This window comes from Eucalyptus grandis, chromosome 6 (assembly GCF_016545825.1).
Source record: "Eucalyptus grandis isolate ANBG69807.140 chromosome 6, ASM1654582v1, whole genome shotgun sequence".
NCBI classification, from domain to species: domain Eukaryota; kingdom Viridiplantae; phylum Streptophyta; class Magnoliopsida; order Myrtales; family Myrtaceae; genus Eucalyptus; species Eucalyptus grandis.
This window is the reverse complement of record NC_052617.1, coordinates 51,452,282-51,471,693: the sequence shown is the minus strand read 5'-3', so window position 1 is coordinate 51,471,693 and position 19,412 is coordinate 51,452,282. Positions and strand designations below refer to the sequence as shown.

Genomic DNA, 19,412 nt, shown 5'->3' with positions numbered 1-19,412 from the left:
AGTTATTTTAATTGTTTTTGTATGAACTACAATCAAATTAAGTGTGAATCATTTTAATTGGTCTAGTTATTGTAATTGAATAAAAACTATAGTGCACGGCTATTTTATTGGAATTCTTTGCTCATTTCCGCGAAGTTTCGAATGTACCCGTAAGATTTCTCAGGCCCAGTTCAATCTAAACGTGAAATTTGCTCCCTGCTTCAGTCGGTTCTCAATCTCAACGATTCGTGCACGCGGGTTACTCTCGACACTCTCCACATTTGGTTGCTTCTCTTTTCGGTTGGGTATCAAGATATCTTTCCTTTTTTAATCTCTTTCTATTTAAGACTTTTAATTTAGTAAATTTGTTACTAAGCCGATCTCTAAAAATGCACGGAATTCAACTATTGAGTTCTAGGTGGTAGGCGAGGAATGCGGAACAATTGTTCCATCGCTAAATTCAGGCTTTCAAATGAATTATTCAAGGGGTATCTCGCAATAGATAACTGATGAACAGAATCTCATCAGACCATCCATGTCTGGTTTGCTCGATAGAAGGTGTTTCTCAATGTGTCCGGAAGATACGTGCTTTTGGGAAGTAATTCAAGTCATGAGTTTGCTAGTTTGGAATTAGAAGTGTCAAAATAGGTCTTAAACCCATATGTGACCTATTTAAATCATAAATATGTCATTTATGGATCACTTACTTTTTGAAGAGACTAGTCGAATGGATTTAAAAATTAAATAATTTGGATAAATGGGGCTTAAATAGATTGGACTTTGAACTCATTTCCAACTCAAGCCTCACAATCTCTCTCTTTCATCTTTGACTTTATAAAGATATTATTTTATAAAAATCAAAATTATATATTTCTTTTTTCTTTTTCTTTTTTTCTTTCTTCTTCCTAATCTTTGTCAATGGCCAGCATGGCGATGGCCGGCGATCGACCAAGCGAGACTCGAGCTCGCTGGCATCGAGAGAGCTCAAGCTCGCCAAATCTGGCAAGGTGGAGGCCTCACGATGTCTAGCAAGGCTCGAGCCTCATCGATTTGGCGAGACTCGACCAATTAGCTCGGGCAAGCTAGGCAAAAGAAAAGTTAAAATTATATTTTTAAAAAATAAAAATAATTAAAAATTCAATTTTAAAAAAAATTATAATTTTTGTTCATTAAATTTGTATTGCATAAAAGTATTTTAGCAATACCCTTTTTTAAAAAACATAAAAAAAATAATTTTTCTTACGTATAATTAAATGGGTTAGATATAGATCGAGTTGGGTATAGGTAAAAAAATTTACACTACGATAAATGAGTCATAAACAGATTAAATGAGTCGATTTGGATTGGACCATTTAAGACCCGACTCAAACTTGACCTAACTTATCCATTTGACAGGTTTAGTCGGAATTGAGCCCGCTAAAAAAAGAATGAGGAGACAAATCCATTTAGGCATTTGTCTAATGAACCCTAGTCAACGCTCATCGAGTCAAAATTTCGTGCTATTCAATACTGACCTTTTCAATTTTTAAGTGGTAGAAGTGATAATAGTACCTTGATATGAATGGATGGTGAGGTATATACAGATTATTTTTAGTGGTAGGATAGAAAAAGGATGAGATCAAATTGGTCGGAATGAAAGGAGGAAGATGGTGACTTGGACGAAGAAAGAGAGAGCTTGAGAGGAGTGGACTATATAGACTCGACCTTGTCAAAATATATAGAGAAAAAGAGAGCTCTATTAATGTGATGAATTTGAGTTTCCATATGCATTGTTTTGGAGATACTTATAGTGTGCCGGTTGGAATGAATGAAATAGATATTGCCATATGGTAGTGTGTGGATGTTACATGTGGAAAATGTAGGGAAAATTACCAAAAATGTCATAAATATATTGTTTTTATGCTTATTTTAAACTTTTTAATTTGGTCAATTTTGTCTCGAATCTTTTGACAAATTGCCAATTTAGTCATTCCGAACAATTTGGTCTAAAATCATTGAAGTTGTGGTTTAGTCAATGTCGACCAGTTAAATGATATATTGGTTAAATGATATAATGGGTACCAACGTGGACATTTTTTTATAAATATATATATATGAATTTATGAATTTTTTTTTCCTCCTAACTTTAGGCCCGTGAGATGTTTGGCCAATCCTCGCCGGCCACAAGTGAGGGCATTGCCCCTCTCCTGAATAAGGCAATGGGCTAGGCTCACGGCCTTCACTTGTGGCCCACAAGAGCATGAAGGCCTTCACCTGGTCTAAGCAAGGGTCATTGGCTTATGATATGAAAAAAGAAGAAGAAATTAATAATAATTGAGAAAAAAAAAAAAAAAAAAGATTGTCAACTTCAACAAAGGTTGTGCCATGGTACTAACGGGATCACTACGTTTGGACGACAAAAGAAAGTGAAAAATTTGAATCTTTTGAAAAATCAAGAGATTTGGAAAGTAAAACTTTTAGAGGGTGAAAAGAAATATGTCGTATAAGTAGTATAACGTTAAACACAATGTAACTAAATGGAAGCTCGCTCGGGTTTCAAGAAGCATTTATATGATGACTAGAATGACAGGTTTTTAAACCTTTTTTTACCAGAATGTCCATCACCTTTTCAGCGTAGCTTTTTAATATTTTGTTTATGAATGACAAACACGGGCGCTAAATTTAATTTAACCAAAGGAAAATTCGATATAGTAAGAATAGCTTCATCTTCTGCCTAAAGAGTTCTCTCCTTTTGCTTGAAGTTAATTTTTACCTCCAGCTTTTATGTAAGCATCACAATTGTGCTAAACTATCTCATTTCGATAGATTTCTCAGCGGTGAGGTCATTTAGGAACTTGCTAGTCACCTACCAAAATGAGCACCTCATAGATTAGCCAAGAATTGATTTAGGCAATGATTCTGAGCACATTCTTGAACCCAAAACACTAATAATGTTAAGGAAATCCAACTTATAGCAACCATCTTGTAGCTTTATAAATTTTGTATGTTCATTACAATAGGAGACAATGTCTGTTTTAATTTCAATGTTAGCCCTGTGTGTGAGATCATGTTCTAAAATCAATTCAGCAAGGAAAATGAATAGGAGTGGGTACGTAATTTCACCAGTAAAATGTACTTATAAGAGCTCTCCATTTAAAGGAAAACAAGGTGGCGTTGCTGAAATTTTATTTGATTTCCGGAAAAGAAAGCACTCACTATCTTCCTCTGGAATTTCTTAAAAGAAATAATAGGAAAACATTTTCAAATTCACCATTTGTACGTGTTGAAAGATTTTATGAATATTAAAAATCATATCCACATTTATCCCACCTTCCTCCTAAAATAATTTTCTTCGGCTTATATCCTCTTTATATCCGACTTTATCTTATCTTGAACAAACACCAAACGTAAGATAGAATAAATCATATCATATCCTGAATTTTATTTTAATTGTCAAACGCAGCCTTACTATTTTCCTCTGGAATTTCTCAAATGAAATAGTAGGAAAATATTTTCAAATTCGCCATTTGTATGTTTTGAAAGATTTTAGGTGTTGGCCTTAAACATTAATTGAATTTTGAAATGCTAAGGAAAAAAAAGAAGAAGAAAAATAATAATAATAATAATAATAATAAAAAGAGTGAAAAGACTGTTTGAAATTATTAGCTTAGTCCAATTGCTCCCATTGGCCCGGCCCATTCATTGATCCCGGGGCGAAAGGGGCGGCACGGCACGGTGGCACCACACTTCACACTCCCTCTTTCTTCTCCTTCTTCCTCGCATTCATGGGAGCCTTGCTTTCGCTTCAGTTCCAGCAGCAAGGCAAAGAATGATCCGAACGCTTCCCACCCCGCCCTCCCTCCTCCTCCTCCTCCTCCCTCCCGTCAGGCTCCTCCTCCTCCGCAGCTTCTCCCTCTCCTCGTCTCCGCACCCCGCCTCGGCCCCCCCAGACCTGTCGCCCGCCTCCGTCTGCGACGCCCTCGCCGGCTACGCCAACGACTGGAAGAAAGCCCTCGACTTCTTCGACTGGGCCGCGCGGCAGCGCCGCTTCCAGCACACCACCGACACCTACAACCGCATGATCGACATCTTGGGTAAGTTCTTCGAATTCGACCTCTCCTGGGGCTTGATCGACCGGATGCGAGACGACCCCCTCTCCTTCCCTGATCACGTCACCTTCCGGATCATGTTCAAGCGGTACGTGAGTGCCCATCTGGTCGATGAAGCCGCCAAGACGTACCGTAGGCTCGATGAGTTCGGGCTCAAGGACGAGACGGGGTATTACAATTTCGTGGACGCCTTGTGTGAGTACAAGCATGTGGTGGAAGCTCACGAACTCTGCTTCGGCAAGGACGAGAAGGGAGATTTGGGTTTCGATGTGGATAAGACGAGGATCTGTAACATGATTCTTCGCGGGTGGTTCAAGATTGGGTGGTGGAGTAAGTGCAGGGAGTTTTGGGAAGAGATGGACAAACAGGGCATTAAGAAGGACTTGCATTCGTACTCGATTTACATGGACATTGAATGCAGGCGACGTAAGCCATGGAAGGCTGTGAAGCTTTACAAAGAGATGAAGAGGAAGGGGATTAAGCTCGATGTTGTGGCATATAACACGGTCATTCGTGCCATCGGGCTCTCGGAAGGCGTGGACTTTGCCATTCGGTTGTGTAGGGAGATGAGAGAATTGGGTTATGAGCCCAGCGTGGTGACATACAACATCATCATCAAGCTCTTGTGTGAGAAAGGCAGGGTCCAGGATGCGTATGAGATGCTCGATGAAATGCGCAGAAGGGGTTGTAAGCCGAATGTGGTCACATATAACTGCATTTTTGGGTCTTTGGAGAAGCCTAGAGAGATACTAAGATTGTTTGATAGGATGATCGGGAGCGGGATCGATCCTAGGATGGACACATATGTGATGCTCATGAGGAAGTTTGAGAGGTGGGGATTTCTCAGGCCTGTCTTAATGTTATGGAATAAGATGGAAGAACTAGGAGCCAGCCCCGATGAATCTGCATACAATGCCTTGATCGATGCTTTGGTGGATAAAGGTATGATAGATATGGCTCGAAGGTATGATGAGGAGATGCTTGCGAAAGGTCTTTCCCCGAAGCCTAGGGCAGAGCTGGCACCAAAATCAGAGGAAGGTTCTTGATGGTCGAAGCTTACAAACACCATGCTAAAGATAGGTTGCGCAGAGCATGGATCGCTCCGGTGGAATGAAAATGGTAAAGCGGAATGTCCCTTGTCAAAAATGTGGTTCGACTGGAGAAGGCTTCTTTTGATCATAAGAGTTAGGGTAAGACATGATTTTTTTTTTTTTTGGTTATATTAAATATTAGTAGAGATAATATAATTTACTTCTAACATATCTAGGTTAATAGGTTATAAAACATGTACTCTGCATGTAATCTGATTATTGCATCGAAACGTTTGAGAATACTCATTTCAACAAACCAAATCGCCGGTGTACCAAAAAGCGAATCGCTAATGAAATAGTGTTTTCTAGTAACGTTGGGCTAAATATGCCTTGTTACTATGCGATGTTAATCTCAATGAGTAGATAACATGAAGCTTCGCGTATTTGCTGCAGATAAGTGCAGTAACTGTGCTTCAAGAGCAATCGTAACATCTCCATTGTGGATATACCAGATCGATCCACCAATTGAAATGCCGGTTTTGCGCGTCAATGATGATCTGCTGCTGAATGTCTGCAGACTGCTGGGATGAGAGCTCAAGGATTAAACATGTGACTCGAGATCTAGGAGAGTAATTGATTTCCTGTGAGTTTATATCATGCCTAAAGAGCAGAAGCGTGAAGTTGTGTAGATTTCCCTCGAAGTTAATGAGTATTTGGAACTTTGAGAAGGGTAGCTGATTCAGAAAATTGTTCTCGCCTTCGTGGTCTCAGCTATACGTTTGGTGAGTAATGCTCCACGTATTGAAAAGGCAAACTAACAATTTGTGGATTTACATAACAATCCATGCAAGCCCAACGAAATATTTGGTGAATCAAATTTGGTAGATTGTCTCAGTATAGCACTCCTGTAGCATTACTCATATTTAATATTGAATTTGTATCCTTGCGCTCGATTTTATTTTAAATTTCCTCAATGATCCTGCTATCTCCAGTCTCATGTTCATTCATATGTTAGACTCCCTCGGCCCAGTGGAGATTCGAAAATAAACATAAGGAACGAGAATCTCGCATTGTCTGTCATTTCAAATTAGTCTTATCTAGTTTCTGCATTACAAATTGACAAAGCCTGGGTAAATGGATGGATTGTCCTCACGACCTGAATGATTGCAACATTACCATGAAATATTAAACTCTTCGATATAGGGTCTCGATCTAGCCGCTCTTTCACAGCAGCAACTCAGTTCCCTTGCTACCATCTTCGCGATCTTTGTAATTATGAAATACTCATAGTTATAGTGGGGCCAGAATTTCAGATTCCACTGACTTCAGTACCTCTTCACCCATTTGTTTGCATCCCACCAATGTCTGCATATGCAAGCGTTAGACAACTCACAACTAATCAAGTCACGACAGTAAATAATCGCGCATATCATCTATTCTGAACAGAAAATGTCCAGTAGGCAGTGAGCATACAGGAAAAGCACATCCATCAAATTTTAAAGCCGTCACCCAAGTTATGTGCAGATTACATCTGCTAAATATAACCTTTTCAAATCGAGACAGTGCCAAAAAGGTGGAGAAGTTCTGTAAGTCAATTTTATATGGAGCTATTTCACCAAGTACGTAGCCAAACCTACTCCTTCCACTCGAGCATGACAATAAGGTCCCTCCGATCTAATATCCTTATTGAATCCATTCTCCCAGTTTCAGTCAATATTCTTTCCTCCACTAGAAAAGGAAAAAAAAAAAGTTGTAGGGCACACACTTTTGCATGCCTTGGATTCAGTTGACAACTCGAGTGCATTCACCAAGTATAAAATGAATCAAGAATATGTCGATGAATTTTCAAGGAAGTCACCAAGAGAGAAATAACTTGCATACTGCAGAAATGAAAGAAAAGCACATACATTGCCATCAGAGTATATGTCACCAGTCCTGAAGCCTCTATTGAGAGTATCAAGCACAGCAGCTTCTATTCGCTCAGCTGCATTTTTCTCCCCCAGTCCATACTTCAAAAGCATGGCAGCACTTAACATAGTCGCCAACGGGTTTGCCTTATCCTGTACAACAAATTAGAGAACTGAATAAATACATTCTTCTCTGTTTTACCTTGGAAAACATGTTCACGCTTTCAGACTTAACCTGTCCAGCAATATCAGGAGCAGACCCATGAATAGGTTCAAAAAGTCCAGGCCCCTGTTTCAACAGTATATTTTTTTAATTAAAGTCGGTCCAAAAGTAGACATTTCCCCAAAAAGAAAAAATTAAAACCAAGAAACATCAACAAGCTTCTTACCTTCTCGCCAAGACTTGCTGATGGAAGCATCCCAATACTTCCAGTAATCATTGAAGCCTCATCAGACAATATATCACCAAATATATTGTTTGTTACAATTGTATCAAACTGCATCGTTTATGAGTTATCATGACAACTGGTCTCACACTGGCAAACTGATGTCTTCTCAGAGAGAGAAGAAACAGTGTTCATGAAGAGCGTACCTGCTTTGGATTACGAACGAGCTGCATTGCAGCATTGTCTACATACATATGGGTAAGTTCAACATCAGGGTATTCAAGGGCAATTGCAGTGACTCTTCTCCGCCAAAGCATTGATGCCTAGACATTCAAATGAAGGAACAAGTTCAAACTACTCTCCAAGATTTTGTGCATTATAACTTAGTGAATGACCAAACATAGGAAGCTGATGAGACAGTATTTAGTATGTTTGTGACAGTCAACATCTGGCCTATCAGAAAGGAAGAAATAAGATAAATGAAAAGGAAGAGAAGAAGAAAGAAACAAAACAAAACAAAACAAAACAAACAAGAGACGACTTTTAGAGAGACAAAGTCTGCTTCCTGTCTCAAGGTCATATGGAAATACCCAAATTCACTTGCATCTAAAGTTCTGCAACTTAGACAAAAACTGACATTGAAGCAACAGTAATCTATGTATAGGATTGCACCAAGCAGAGTACTATCTCAAAAGCATGAAACTTCACGACAGGACAGCATCAAGTAATCTTCCTGAATGATTGGTTCGATAAATCATCTTAGACACTTCCAAGTCCCTTAATTTTAAGTATTAAAATGCCTGCATTCATGCAACAATATAAAACTATCCTTGCAAAGAGCTCAACAAAATTTCCTACCTCCAACACATTAGCTTTGTCAACAGAGCAAAGCTTTCCACGCCTCTTTCGAGCAGTCTCAAAAGCAACTCGAGCAATGCGATCAATCTACCACGAAAATATGCATCATGTCAATCAAGTATCTGGAATATAAAAAGAACAAGAAGTACTATATCTCAGGAACAAGTCTAAGTCAGGAGAGGCAAAGGGAAGCATACCACTGAAACACTCAAAAAGGAAAAGGAAATACCCCAAAGTTAGCTTAAGAGGAGCCTTCTAAGTTACAACTGTGCTACATCTACCAATATCAACTATCCACAGAGAATAATTATGGTAGCTTCCCAACCCACACAAGAACAGTCTGATAGAGGAAAAACATTGCCCAATAAGTTTACATAAAATGAAGAAGTGGTAGGACATATTAATCAAAGTCCTTTAAACAAAGGAGACAAAACATTGATGATTGATGGAGGAAGTAAAATTTCAAAGCGTACTTAGAATAATGCACACGATCAACAGAATTGAGCAGACTACAACTTTATCATTATCAAGTTAATGAGTCATACGATGACATCATGGGAGGTGTAATCGCTTATAGGTTGAGGAAAAGAGACCCTGATTAAGTAGAAAATGATTTGATTATGTTTACAGTTGTGACAACACAAAAATTAAAAAATTAAAAATAAAAAGTTACCTCACTTGTTGCATATACTTCAGTATTGAAACCAATCTCCTCACCATTTTGATTGGAACTAAAACCCCTTGGTTTCCCAAAGTATATTCCTGTTCAAACAAGGAAATAATACACAATCGTCCATATCATACTGATCAAAGTTCAAGTACGAAAGGACAAACAAGTATTGGAAACTAACCGCCTGTGAGCTCCCTTACAACCATTAGATCAACATCTTCAGCGACCTCTTTCTTCAAAGTTGAAGCATCGACTAACTGGGAAGGAAGATCCGTAGAAAAGAGTAAGACCATCTGTTCAGTGATTAACATAATACTAGAACACGTGCATACATAAATATGCAAAGAAATCAAATATAGTCAAGCAAGAATTATTACTACCATAAGAAGCATAGCAAACTGACCAAACACAAGATACCAATGCCACACAAAAGAAACAGAGGCAGCTTGCCATGGAATCTTTAGTCCATAACATAAAAAAAGATCATGAAATCAGGCAATTAAGAAAGTGGTCCAAAAACAACCTGAGGTAACACTGTTGCTGGCCGTAAGTTTGCAAATACTTTAAGACCTTCTCTTAATTGAAGCAGCCCAGTTTCTGGCTTCAAATGTTTTTCGTTATTGTCCCACTTATACCTTAGTATGATGCAAAGAAAATGAAAAAGATTTATGATAGAAGGCGGGAACAGTATAGTTAAGAGGGAAAGATCACATGGACGAAAATTACCCTCCAATTGCTCCAAGAAGAACTGCATCAGATTGCTGAGCTGCTGATAGTGTCTCATCTGGCAATGGAACTCCAGTCAAATCCAAAGCGGCTCCTCCCATAGGCATCTCTTGGAAACCAAATTCAATACCTAAGACATAGTAGATACAAATACTGAAGAAATCATTCCCATGATCGATCTAATAATAGTTTGATATTCCACATCTAGGGCTAATATTAGAAAATAAATAAGAATGAAAGTAAAGTGGAAAATGGTGGGGAAAGATCAAAGTAAATGCTGTGGTCTAGCAGTAAATACTTATAATTCAAGTCTGGCAGGATTTCCAAGAATTAATTTGATTACAACAACACATTTATTAGACGATAAGGAACTATCATCCAGCAGTAGCAATGCTTCCTCTTCCTGAAATTTATGAGATTAAGTCTTTTAATGGCAGCAATCTTTTCATAAAATCAATATCTAGTGCTCATATAAAAGGACTTAGACTACATTTTTTTTCACTCCTTTTTGGAAGTAAGGATGAACTTTGGTTGAACAGTTCTTTACTTGGAAATTCCTCAATGCTCATTTGACCAATTTCACCGAGCAACAAGCTCTTACACTTGACAGAGAGCTACACTTCAACAGCACCCCAGACTAGAGTAAACTTAACATACAAGTACCAGTACCCAACAAAGAAAGATTGGATACACACGTAACACAGAGAACTTTTGCATAGTCTGACTTTGGTGCTCAATTAGCTACGATCAACCAAATATAAGACAAGGAAATCCCAGCAGTGAGCATTCAAATTTTAGAGATTTTGCAAGGTTGCATTTCATTGCTAGCAGCAATCTTCCAAATACTTATCCTGAGAAAGAAAGAAAAAACTAATATAAATTAGTTTTCAAACCTCATTGAAGTGAGGATGAATTTTACATTCAGAAATCATTTCCCTTGACATTGCTAGAATCCAATTCTTTTTTCATGGATAGTTAGCTTTTCATTTCAACTAGAAGAATGGGGGAGATCCCATTACAAGCCCATATCAACTTGAACTACACGATCCCTCATCAAAGCAAAAGCACCAGTATAAACCTGCAACATAGCAGAACTTAACTGCAAAACATAAAACAGCAGCAGCAGCTTTCAGCTAAACAACTAAAGCAGAACTCAACTGCACAGATTATTGAATGAATATTCCAATTCAGAAAAAGTTGTAAACCCTAAGCTGAAGCCACGTTATGTCTAGGAGAACAATCCCCTTCCAAGCAGAATGTCACTGCAAATTTAATCGACTTAAGCGCCTGATCGACATTTGGAGCAAAATGTGAATGCATTTGCTCATTCCTAGTTCTACATACATGATAAAGGCAAGCATTAGGCAAGTTTCAGAAGTATAGCCTTAAAACTACAACCCTTAGCACCATCCCAATTCCCAGGATTTCTATCAATAAGGCATAACAAAAGTACCCTTCTCCAGATCTGAGCAGAGCAATTACATAAAAAGAAGAGATGTACTCGAGAATCCTTCCCTTGACTGCATAAGAGACAAAATGGCAGGGACGAAACTGAAGTCCATTTCAAGATCCTATTTGTAGTTAGCAGTCTTTCTAAAATGGCCAACCAAGATATGATACCAAATCTAGGAACATTGGGAGAGAACCAACTTAATCAATGCCAATCCACTTTTAGTCTTCTATTCCTAACAATTTCCTAAGAAATAGAAGAAATTCATTACACCAGCAGAAGAAGCAGTGCAAAGAACTTTGTCATCCACTGAAGAGTTTGGGGAAATAGTTCCACAAAGGCACTTGCAACCCACCAACTCGTCTGATCTGGCATGAGGCCAGTGCCAATCAGAGTTTAAGATAACATCTGAAACCTTAGCACTAATAGGTAGACTGGAATCATATAAAACTCTTCAAGAATATACCTCTAAAAGAATTCCATGAGGATGCGAATTATCTACCGTATGTGTATTTCCCATGTCCTAAGAAATTTTTAATGACAGGTATAAGGTACAGTAGGACCTTCAAAAGGTTTCTCCAAGCAAAGGTGCAATCAGCACAGGCTGAAACAGACCATGTGCTATAAATCTGGGCAATCCAAAGAGAACCAACCCGGCTCAATAATCTTCACAGGCATCTCATAATACAATGTAAGTTCCATGGAGCCAGTCCAAGCCCTCCCTCTTGCGTAGGAAGGCACACAAAGTCCCAACTAACTTTAGAGCCACCATGAAGATTCTGCTTCCAGTGCTCTAATAATTTTCTTAGTCAAAGAAAGTTTTGGCACAAAAAAATCGCCAGACCATAAAAATCAGATCTTCTTATTAGCTGTAGTCTCCCAGCATAGGAAAGTTTTTTGAACTGTCCACTTAAAAATCCAATTCAGTCAATTCATCCCAGAAAATCTCGTATTCACTTGTAGACAGTACCGACAATTCATGAATTACGAATCCAGGACCGTAAAAGGGGAGAACTTTTACATAATCTAAACTTCAGAGCTCAATGAGCTTCAATCAAACGGCGAGAAAATCAGAAGGGTGCTCCCCCCCAAAAAAAAAAAAAAAAAAAACGGCGAACACAAGTCGAAGGAAGAAAAAAGGGGAACCTTCAAGTGACCCAGCGAGGCTAAGGACGCCTCTAGCGACGGCGATGACTTCGGGGCCGATGCCGTCGCCGGGGAGGAGAGTGATGGAGTAGCGCCTGGCGGGTGCGGTCGCGCCGCACCGGATCCTGCCCGCTTTGGGAGGGCATTGCTTGGGGAGCGGAGGGTTGCGGTGGCGACATGGGGCTCCGAGGGATTTGAAGCTCAGTTGCAGAGAAGCCATTGTCCAGAGAAGGGGAGAGAGAGAGTTAAAGCAGAGATGTATGTAGGTTTGGAGTGGCAGAGTTCTGGTTGAGCGAGGGCGACGCTACGTTGGCGGCTGGGCGGCTCCTGTTCGGAAAGACAACGTCACAACAACTCTCCGCACGCGTCTCGGTTTGATCACGTGTTTGCGCACGCCTAGGATTGTTTAATTTAGTTAACATTAATTGCAAAATACCATCTTTTTTTTTTTCTTTTTGTAGTATTAAATCAGATGATGTTGATATCTCATACATTTGATCATCTAAAATTTCATTTCTCGTAATATTTCTTTTTTTATTTTGGTGACCCAGGAACCGCCATACAACCGGTAGTCGACGGCGTAAACCCGAGGCGACCCAAGAGAACTCACCTCCCTCAAACTGTGGATGAGTTGTACAAGCAACCACGAGAATTCAAACTTGCTCCTTTTCAGTAAAGGGATTGAGCACAAACCGCATGACCACCAATGAGGTGATTTATTTCTCATAATATTTATCTTTGGAAAATGACAAAACTTTTAATTTCTCTCCGAACCCAATGCATGATATAATCCATGAACTTTGATTTAATATTTGATGTAGTCATGAACTATTTGTAAATGTTCAATATAGTAGTCCTTGGACTATATGAATCAAATTGAACAAATTAAAGGCCGATAAGTCTAAGTTTAAGTACACAAATCGTCCCTTTTTATCTCCATACTCGATGCTTTATCATATCGTTTCATTGTTTCCAAAGGGGAACAAAACAAAACAAAGCTCTCATGCTGAAGACAGTTTATTCTTCATTCTTCAAATGGGGTAACACGATTTGGTTTGGTCCAAGTTGAAACCAAAGAGGGAACATCAGAATGTAATTAATCCATTCAATAGGGCAAAAAAGGAGTCGACCATGCTTATTCCTCAGAGAGAAACCATTGAAGGTTGCCCATTAGTCATTAATCTTATTTTGGCCTACTCCCATTAGTAATAATAGTGAAATGATGACTTCTTGACTGTCCACGGCCCCAGGAAGCGACTCAGATACCCCTGACTTCGTCAAATCTGGACTTCTATCACGACAAAACAGAGCACTTTAAGAATGCGTACTATCAAAGAAAGCGAGGCTGATTCGATAATATTAATCCGCACGGAGCATTGCACGAGAGAGAGAGAGAGAGAGAGCGGTTTCAGAACCGAACGTGCATGCGGTTACGAGGAGCAAGAAACAAAACGAACAGAAAACGTTTGGAGTGCTCAATATAATTTCAGGTCGGAAAGACAAAAGAGCACTCTTTTCCTCTCGATAAGTTCGAGGCGCCAAAACCCTTTTCGTTCATCAAAAAGCACATTCCTTCTGCAAATAACCACGCCCAAAAAGCAAGCGAGAAGTTGCATAATGTTTGATTCTGTCAAATTTCACTCCCCTCTTCTTCTCGCTGTTCTCCTCATCTGTTCGGTCTCCATTTCATTCTCTCACCGCGGTTCTCACCTCCACCGCCCACCGGCTGCAGACTTTCCGAGTAAACATTCTTTCATTTTTGGTCCTCCTCTTTTTTGTTCTTCATTTTTAAACTTGATCTTCGACGAAGCTAGTGCGGATTTAAACCAGATGTGCGATCGCTGTTCCGTGTGGCAGTTCAACTTGTGGGCAGTTTCTTTCGGTCATGTGTGTTCTTACATGGGCTTGATGGCCTCCTTGTCGTTGTTTTCTATCTTATGGTTAACATTATGTTCCGACAAAATGAACATTTCTATTCTGCTGAAAAAATCGCCGTTTTGGCAGAGTTTGACGTTGTTCGGTGGGAAGAGAGGAGGCTAGTTCTTGAAGGAAATGATGAAGGCGGTGTACAGAATTCGACGCTGGTATTAGCTGAAGAGAGAACACGCAGGAGAGACCCTCTGGATGATTTCAGGCACTACAAGGGGGGTTGGAACATCAGCGACAGACATTACTTGTTTGTCAGTGTCATCATTTACTTCCCTCTCTATTCTATTTGATCCCTTAATGAGTTTATGAAATTATAACCAGGAACATGTTCTTTTTACTTAGTATTCTTAATGACAAATATGCCTAGAGAGGGTGGTGCAGGTTGGGTGACAATATGTTCTTATTCGGGATGCGTGGTAGATTTGCTGTGATGCAGAGTTAGTTCTAAGATTCCTTATTGACTTGCCCATAAAAAGAAAAGCATTACTCATTGGCTACATCTTCAGTGGCTGGATTTCAGATGGTGAACTTCCTTTGTGTTCCATTTTTTATTGCCCTTGTTGATGGTCTCATTTATCTGTAGTAGAGAGCTCCACATGTTTGCTGACAGATGTCAGTATTTACTTTGCGTTGGTTTATATGGCTGTAATACTAAAAGTATTTCAATTACTTGCATTTAACAGTCTGTTGGATTTACTGCCGTTCCATTTTTTGTGATTGCCACAATATGGTTTCTGGGGTTTGGTCTCTGCTTTTGCATCATATGTGTTCGCCACTGCTGCTGCCACCGCCTCAAACAGTCTTATGGCAATTCAAAATCCAAATGTGCTCTTTCTCTACTTGGACTATTCATTATAGCGGCAATGTAGGTTCCTTTCTTCTCTTTGTTTTGTCAAAAATAAGTGACGCAAATCATGTGAACGATGGCTTGTCTGTGCTTCAAGTGTCGGAAGCATCGTCCTGTTCACTGGCCAGGAGAAGTTCCATGGAAGCACATGTAGCATGCTGAAATATGTGGTGAAGCAGGCTGATGCTACAGTCGAACAGCTTAGAAGTGTATCTGATTACCTTGCTGCTGCTAAGCGTGTTGGAGTGGATCAAATATCTTTACCACCCACTGTGCAGAGCGACATTGACAAAGTAGAAACAATGATTAATTCTGCAGCAACCAAAATCGAAAGAAAAACAGACCAGAATTCGGATAAGATTCAGCATGTGTTGAATTCAGTGTTAGTGATTAATTTATGTTCTGTACCTTTTCCTATTTCAGCATTTGTACTGATTGATTGTTTCCACTTTCTGTAGAAGATTCGCTGTAATCATTATTGCAGCTATGATGCTGCTCTTGGCTTTACTTGGCTTCTGTAAGACTACCTGTACTCACAATCAGATTAACTGCGTATATTTCTAGTGACTATAGCGAAATTCCCTCACACATTGACTGTTACTCCTGGCAGTTCTATCAGTTTTAGGAGTTCAGCCACTTGTGTCCCTGTGAGTGCTTCAGCTGTTAATATGTCCTTATATTTCAGGAAGTATGCTCCATTTTATCCACTTTTTTTCATCTCTATGTGGACTTTTTGTAGATTGTCAATTTGCGGTTGGATCTTGGTCACTGTTACATTCGTTTTATGTGGAGTTTTTGTCATTCTCCACAAGTAAGTGCAGGGAATCATCCTTCAGGATCTGTCTTTTGCCTTTAATTCTTTTAGATCAAAGTATCTCCCCTACTGTAAATTTTTTGCTTGTTAGGGCTAATTTCTTTAGTTTATTTCTCATTATGCATCTTCTGTGGCCTATGATACAGTTTCTAGCCAAGCCCACTAAGTTGCAACCTAACTTTTTCAAATATGTAAGTTATGGTTTTTTGCTAAATGATAACTTACTTATTGAAAAAGGTTAAAAAAATAAAAAATGAAAGCATATATATATTGCTCGCTACTAGATTGTGGTGGTAGTTTCAGTAACTCTTGAAATAAATACATTTTTTGGTTTTCAAGTAGCGATTGTAATGCTATATCCACCTGCTAGTTTTGGCTTGAAGCCTTACGATTTGCTTCTCAGTCTTCTATTCTTTAAAATTTTTAGTGCAATGGGCGACACCTGCGTTGCCATGGAAGAATGGATCCAAAATCCCACAGCCCACACATCCATGGATGAGATCCTTCCCTGTGTGGACCAGGCAACTGCCCAAGAGACCTTGTTGCAGAGCAAAGATGTTACCTTCCAGTTGGTCCTTGTAGTGAACAGATTCATCGGCAACATCTCGAACCACAACTTTCCAGCAGGCAGTGGCCCTTTTTACTACAACCAGTCTGGCCCATTAGTGCCCCTCCTTTGTAATCCTTTCAATCATGATAAAACTGATAGAAGATGTGCTGATGGGGAGGTCAACTTTGACAGTGCGTCGCAGGTAAGCCAGAGAATCTGTCTATTAGCAATGATTAAAAGCTGTTTCTTCATGGAGATGGGACAGCCTAGTTGAATCAAGTCCTGGGAAACTTATTATAGTTATGATCCGCAGTGTTTTCCCATACATATCGAGGAAAGAGAAATTTAGGATAATTTGCATCGGACAGCTTCCCAATACTAGCGCGCTTAAGACAACTGTATTGAATTTTTTTTCAGTGATAGAAGCCATTAGATTTCACTTCTCTTTTTGAACTTTCTAAGGGTCGTGTGTTCATAATTGGGGAAGGATGATTTTCTAGTACAGAGTTTGCTGAGAGCTTTGCAATTAACATAGCGAAAATAATCTGGTGCAGGAATGGATGAAATACGTCTGCGAGGTCTCAGCAAATAATCTTTGCACTTCAGTGGGCCGATTGACACCCGTATATTATGCCCAGATGACGGCCATTGTCAATGTAAGCTACGGCTTATATCACTACGGTCCCTTCCTTGTTGACCTGCAAGACTGCTCTTTCGTTCAAGAGACCTTCCGTCAAGTTGAAGAGCATCACTGTCCAGCCCTGAGGCTCTATAGTAAGTGGATCTATGTTGGGTTGGCTTTGGTTTCTGCTTCAGTAATGCTTTCATTGGTGTTCTGGGCGATTTATGCGAGAGAGAGGCGGAAACGCCCAGTCAGCGAACAGTTTATACCTCTGACAGATGAAGATCAGACAGGGGTAGAGAAAGGTCAAGGTTAATTGTGCCGATGGGTCTGTGCGAATTCTCATTTAATTATACTATTTATAACACATCATGTAATAAGGGTGAGTATGGTCTGGGTTGGGCTGGTCCAATCCCTAGCCTTAAGACTAACCCGCACAGTGTTGATCCTCCATTTTTTGAGATCGATGACCGATTCTATTGAGCTTGGGACCGAGGATCGGATCGACCCAATGGGTTCAGTCCAATTTCAAGATCAATTCGGGACCAACCGATAATTTTTTATTTCATTTTTGTATTCCTTAAAAAGCAATTGGAGATCGGATTTGACCCAATGAGTTCAGTCCGATTTCACGGTCAACTCATAACCAACCAATAATTTTTTATTTCATTTTTTATACTTCTTAAAAAGGCAACCGAGGACCTTATCGACCTAATAGGTTCAATGATGAGCGATGTCAGCTAAGAAAGGCAAGCAATGAGGGTCAAGTAAGGTGAGCGTTGAACAAAATTAGCATCGAATGTCAAGCGGGAAGCAACAAGCCAAGTGAATGTTGAGCTGCAAGCGGCCCAAAGCGAGCGAGACAAAAAAGAATGAATACTGGAGCAGGATGCCATAAGATACATTTTTGGACGCCGTGAGGACACCTTACAAAAATATTTTCCCCCTTCGTAAATTATAACTATTGACGCCATAAAAGATATTAAAAACCTAAATTAATAAAGAATGATATAAAATTACTTAAACTCCTAACTAAAGAGCTGTTTAATGTTGTTGACGCCGGTTATTTTAAAATTTTATATATATATAGAGTTAAGGTTGATTCGGATTGAACCGATCCAGAACTTTCAGGACCGAAGATACTCACACGGTGTTAGTCTAGGAATTCTAGGATTAAGGACCGACCCAATCTCCCTAAGAAATAGATCAGGACCAACAGGGTTAGGCCGGTTCAATGTCGATTCAAGATTGACCCTCGATCGATCGATGATCATCCTTATCACGTAAGGTCTTGGAAAAAGGCAATTTTTGTGATAAACACGTGATAGAATATGTGGGGTCCCGAGGGCGTGAGCGTGACCATGAAAACGAGGCTCCAGTCAACTTCATGTTTCTTCAAAGATTCTTTTCCTCTTCATCCGGGACTCTTGGCCCTTGAAATTTCTTTCCACAGAAAAGGAATTTATTTTAAAAAATGGCGCACTGGCATCATTTTCGGCATAAGTTGTCCTGAGCAGTTAAAAGTAAGTTACATGTTTTTTTTCCCCATAGTTTCGCAAATAATAATCATCCATCCCTCCCCCCCTCGGTCTCTCTCTATGATCACATGATATTTGCATTTCCGGCATATTTCGGTGCTTTCCTTTTTACACATCTGCATTTTTTTCGATGTATTTTGGGAAAAAACATGCGAAGACAAGTTCTACACTATGTCGACCATATGTGAAGGAAGTAAGAAAGCACTAGCTGAGCTCGTGCCATGCCAATTTAATGACATCTAGAGAAAGCAACAAAAGGTCAAGAGGCTCAAAATAGTAGAAACGACATCTCAAAGGAATTTCTCCTACCAATTAGGCATTGCAAGTTTCATATAGATTCCATCTGAAACCTAAAAGCTACTATTGGAACAGATCTTTTATTTTTTGGAACTTATAACCTATTTTGCATACCCTGCAATCTGGAATTACATTATCATAGGTTTAAGGATCGGTTCCGGGGTTTAGCCAAATTTCACCCATATTACTAATTGAACAATTGTAGTAGATGATCGCCTTTAATGGCTATCATTTTTTGTTACAATCTATTGATCGCAACTTATATTTAGGCATACGAATAATATGAAACATCAACAAAATAAAAGTCTTGGTCATATAATAGAAACTTAAGTAAGGAGAATTACCAAAAAAATCTTAAACCTATTACAATAGTGTCAATTCACTCATAAACTTTTTTTTTGCCAATTTAATTCTAAACTTTTTATAATTGTGTCAATTCAGTCCATTCGGCCAAAATTGGCCGGTCGGCGCTGAAGTGAACGCCGGCCATCTGACGAACATTGACGTGGCAATTTTTAAATAATTTATTTTATTTTTTTCGAATTTTAAAATATTTTTTTGAATTTTTTAATTC

At 39.3% G+C, this 19,412-nt stretch overlaps 3 protein-coding genes across 3 annotated transcripts; 2 read left to right on the top strand and 1 right to left on the bottom strand.

The window, feature by feature from the left end:
* Positions 1-3,757: 3,757 nt before the first annotated feature.
* LOC104452246 (pentatricopeptide repeat-containing protein At1g80550, mitochondrial) lies at positions 3,758-6,075 on the top strand. The gene is made up of 2 exons (XM_018876360.2): positions 3,758-5,257; positions 5,552-6,075. Exon 1 carries the CDS (start codon positions 3,788-3,790, stop codon positions 5,111-5,113), a length of 1,326 nt encoding a protein of 441 aa, XP_018731905.1. The 5' UTR covers positions 3,758-3,787; the 3' UTR covers positions 5,114-5,257; positions 5,552-6,075.
* Positions 6,076-6,148: 73 nt separating this feature from the next.
* Positions 6,149-12,563, bottom strand: LOC104450608 (3-isopropylmalate dehydrogenase, chloroplastic). The gene is made up of 11 exons (XM_039315508.1): positions 12,242-12,563; positions 9,646-9,775; positions 9,443-9,554; positions 9,101-9,176; positions 8,923-9,011; positions 8,250-8,336; positions 7,598-7,714; positions 7,395-7,502; positions 7,241-7,294; positions 7,006-7,158; positions 6,149-6,463 (listed from the first exon to the last, which is right to left on the bottom strand). Exons 1-11 carry the CDS (start codon positions 12,459-12,461, stop codon positions 6,389-6,391), a joined length of 1,221 nt encoding a protein of 406 aa, XP_039171442.1. The 5' UTR covers positions 12,462-12,563; the 3' UTR covers positions 6,149-6,388.
* A 1,295-nt stretch (positions 12,564-13,858) lies between these two features.
* On the top strand, positions 13,859-17,433 carry LOC104452245. Its single transcript, XM_039314670.1, has 9 exons — positions 13,859-13,982; positions 14,246-14,421; positions 14,854-15,035; positions 15,115-15,399; positions 15,476-15,534; positions 15,628-15,664; positions 15,757-15,828; positions 16,259-16,583; positions 16,936-17,433. Exons 1-9 carry the CDS (start codon positions 13,859-13,861, stop codon positions 17,317-17,319), a joined length of 1,644 nt encoding a protein of 547 aa, XP_039170604.1. The 3' UTR covers positions 17,320-17,433.
* Positions 17,434-19,412: the final 1,979 nt, after the last annotated feature.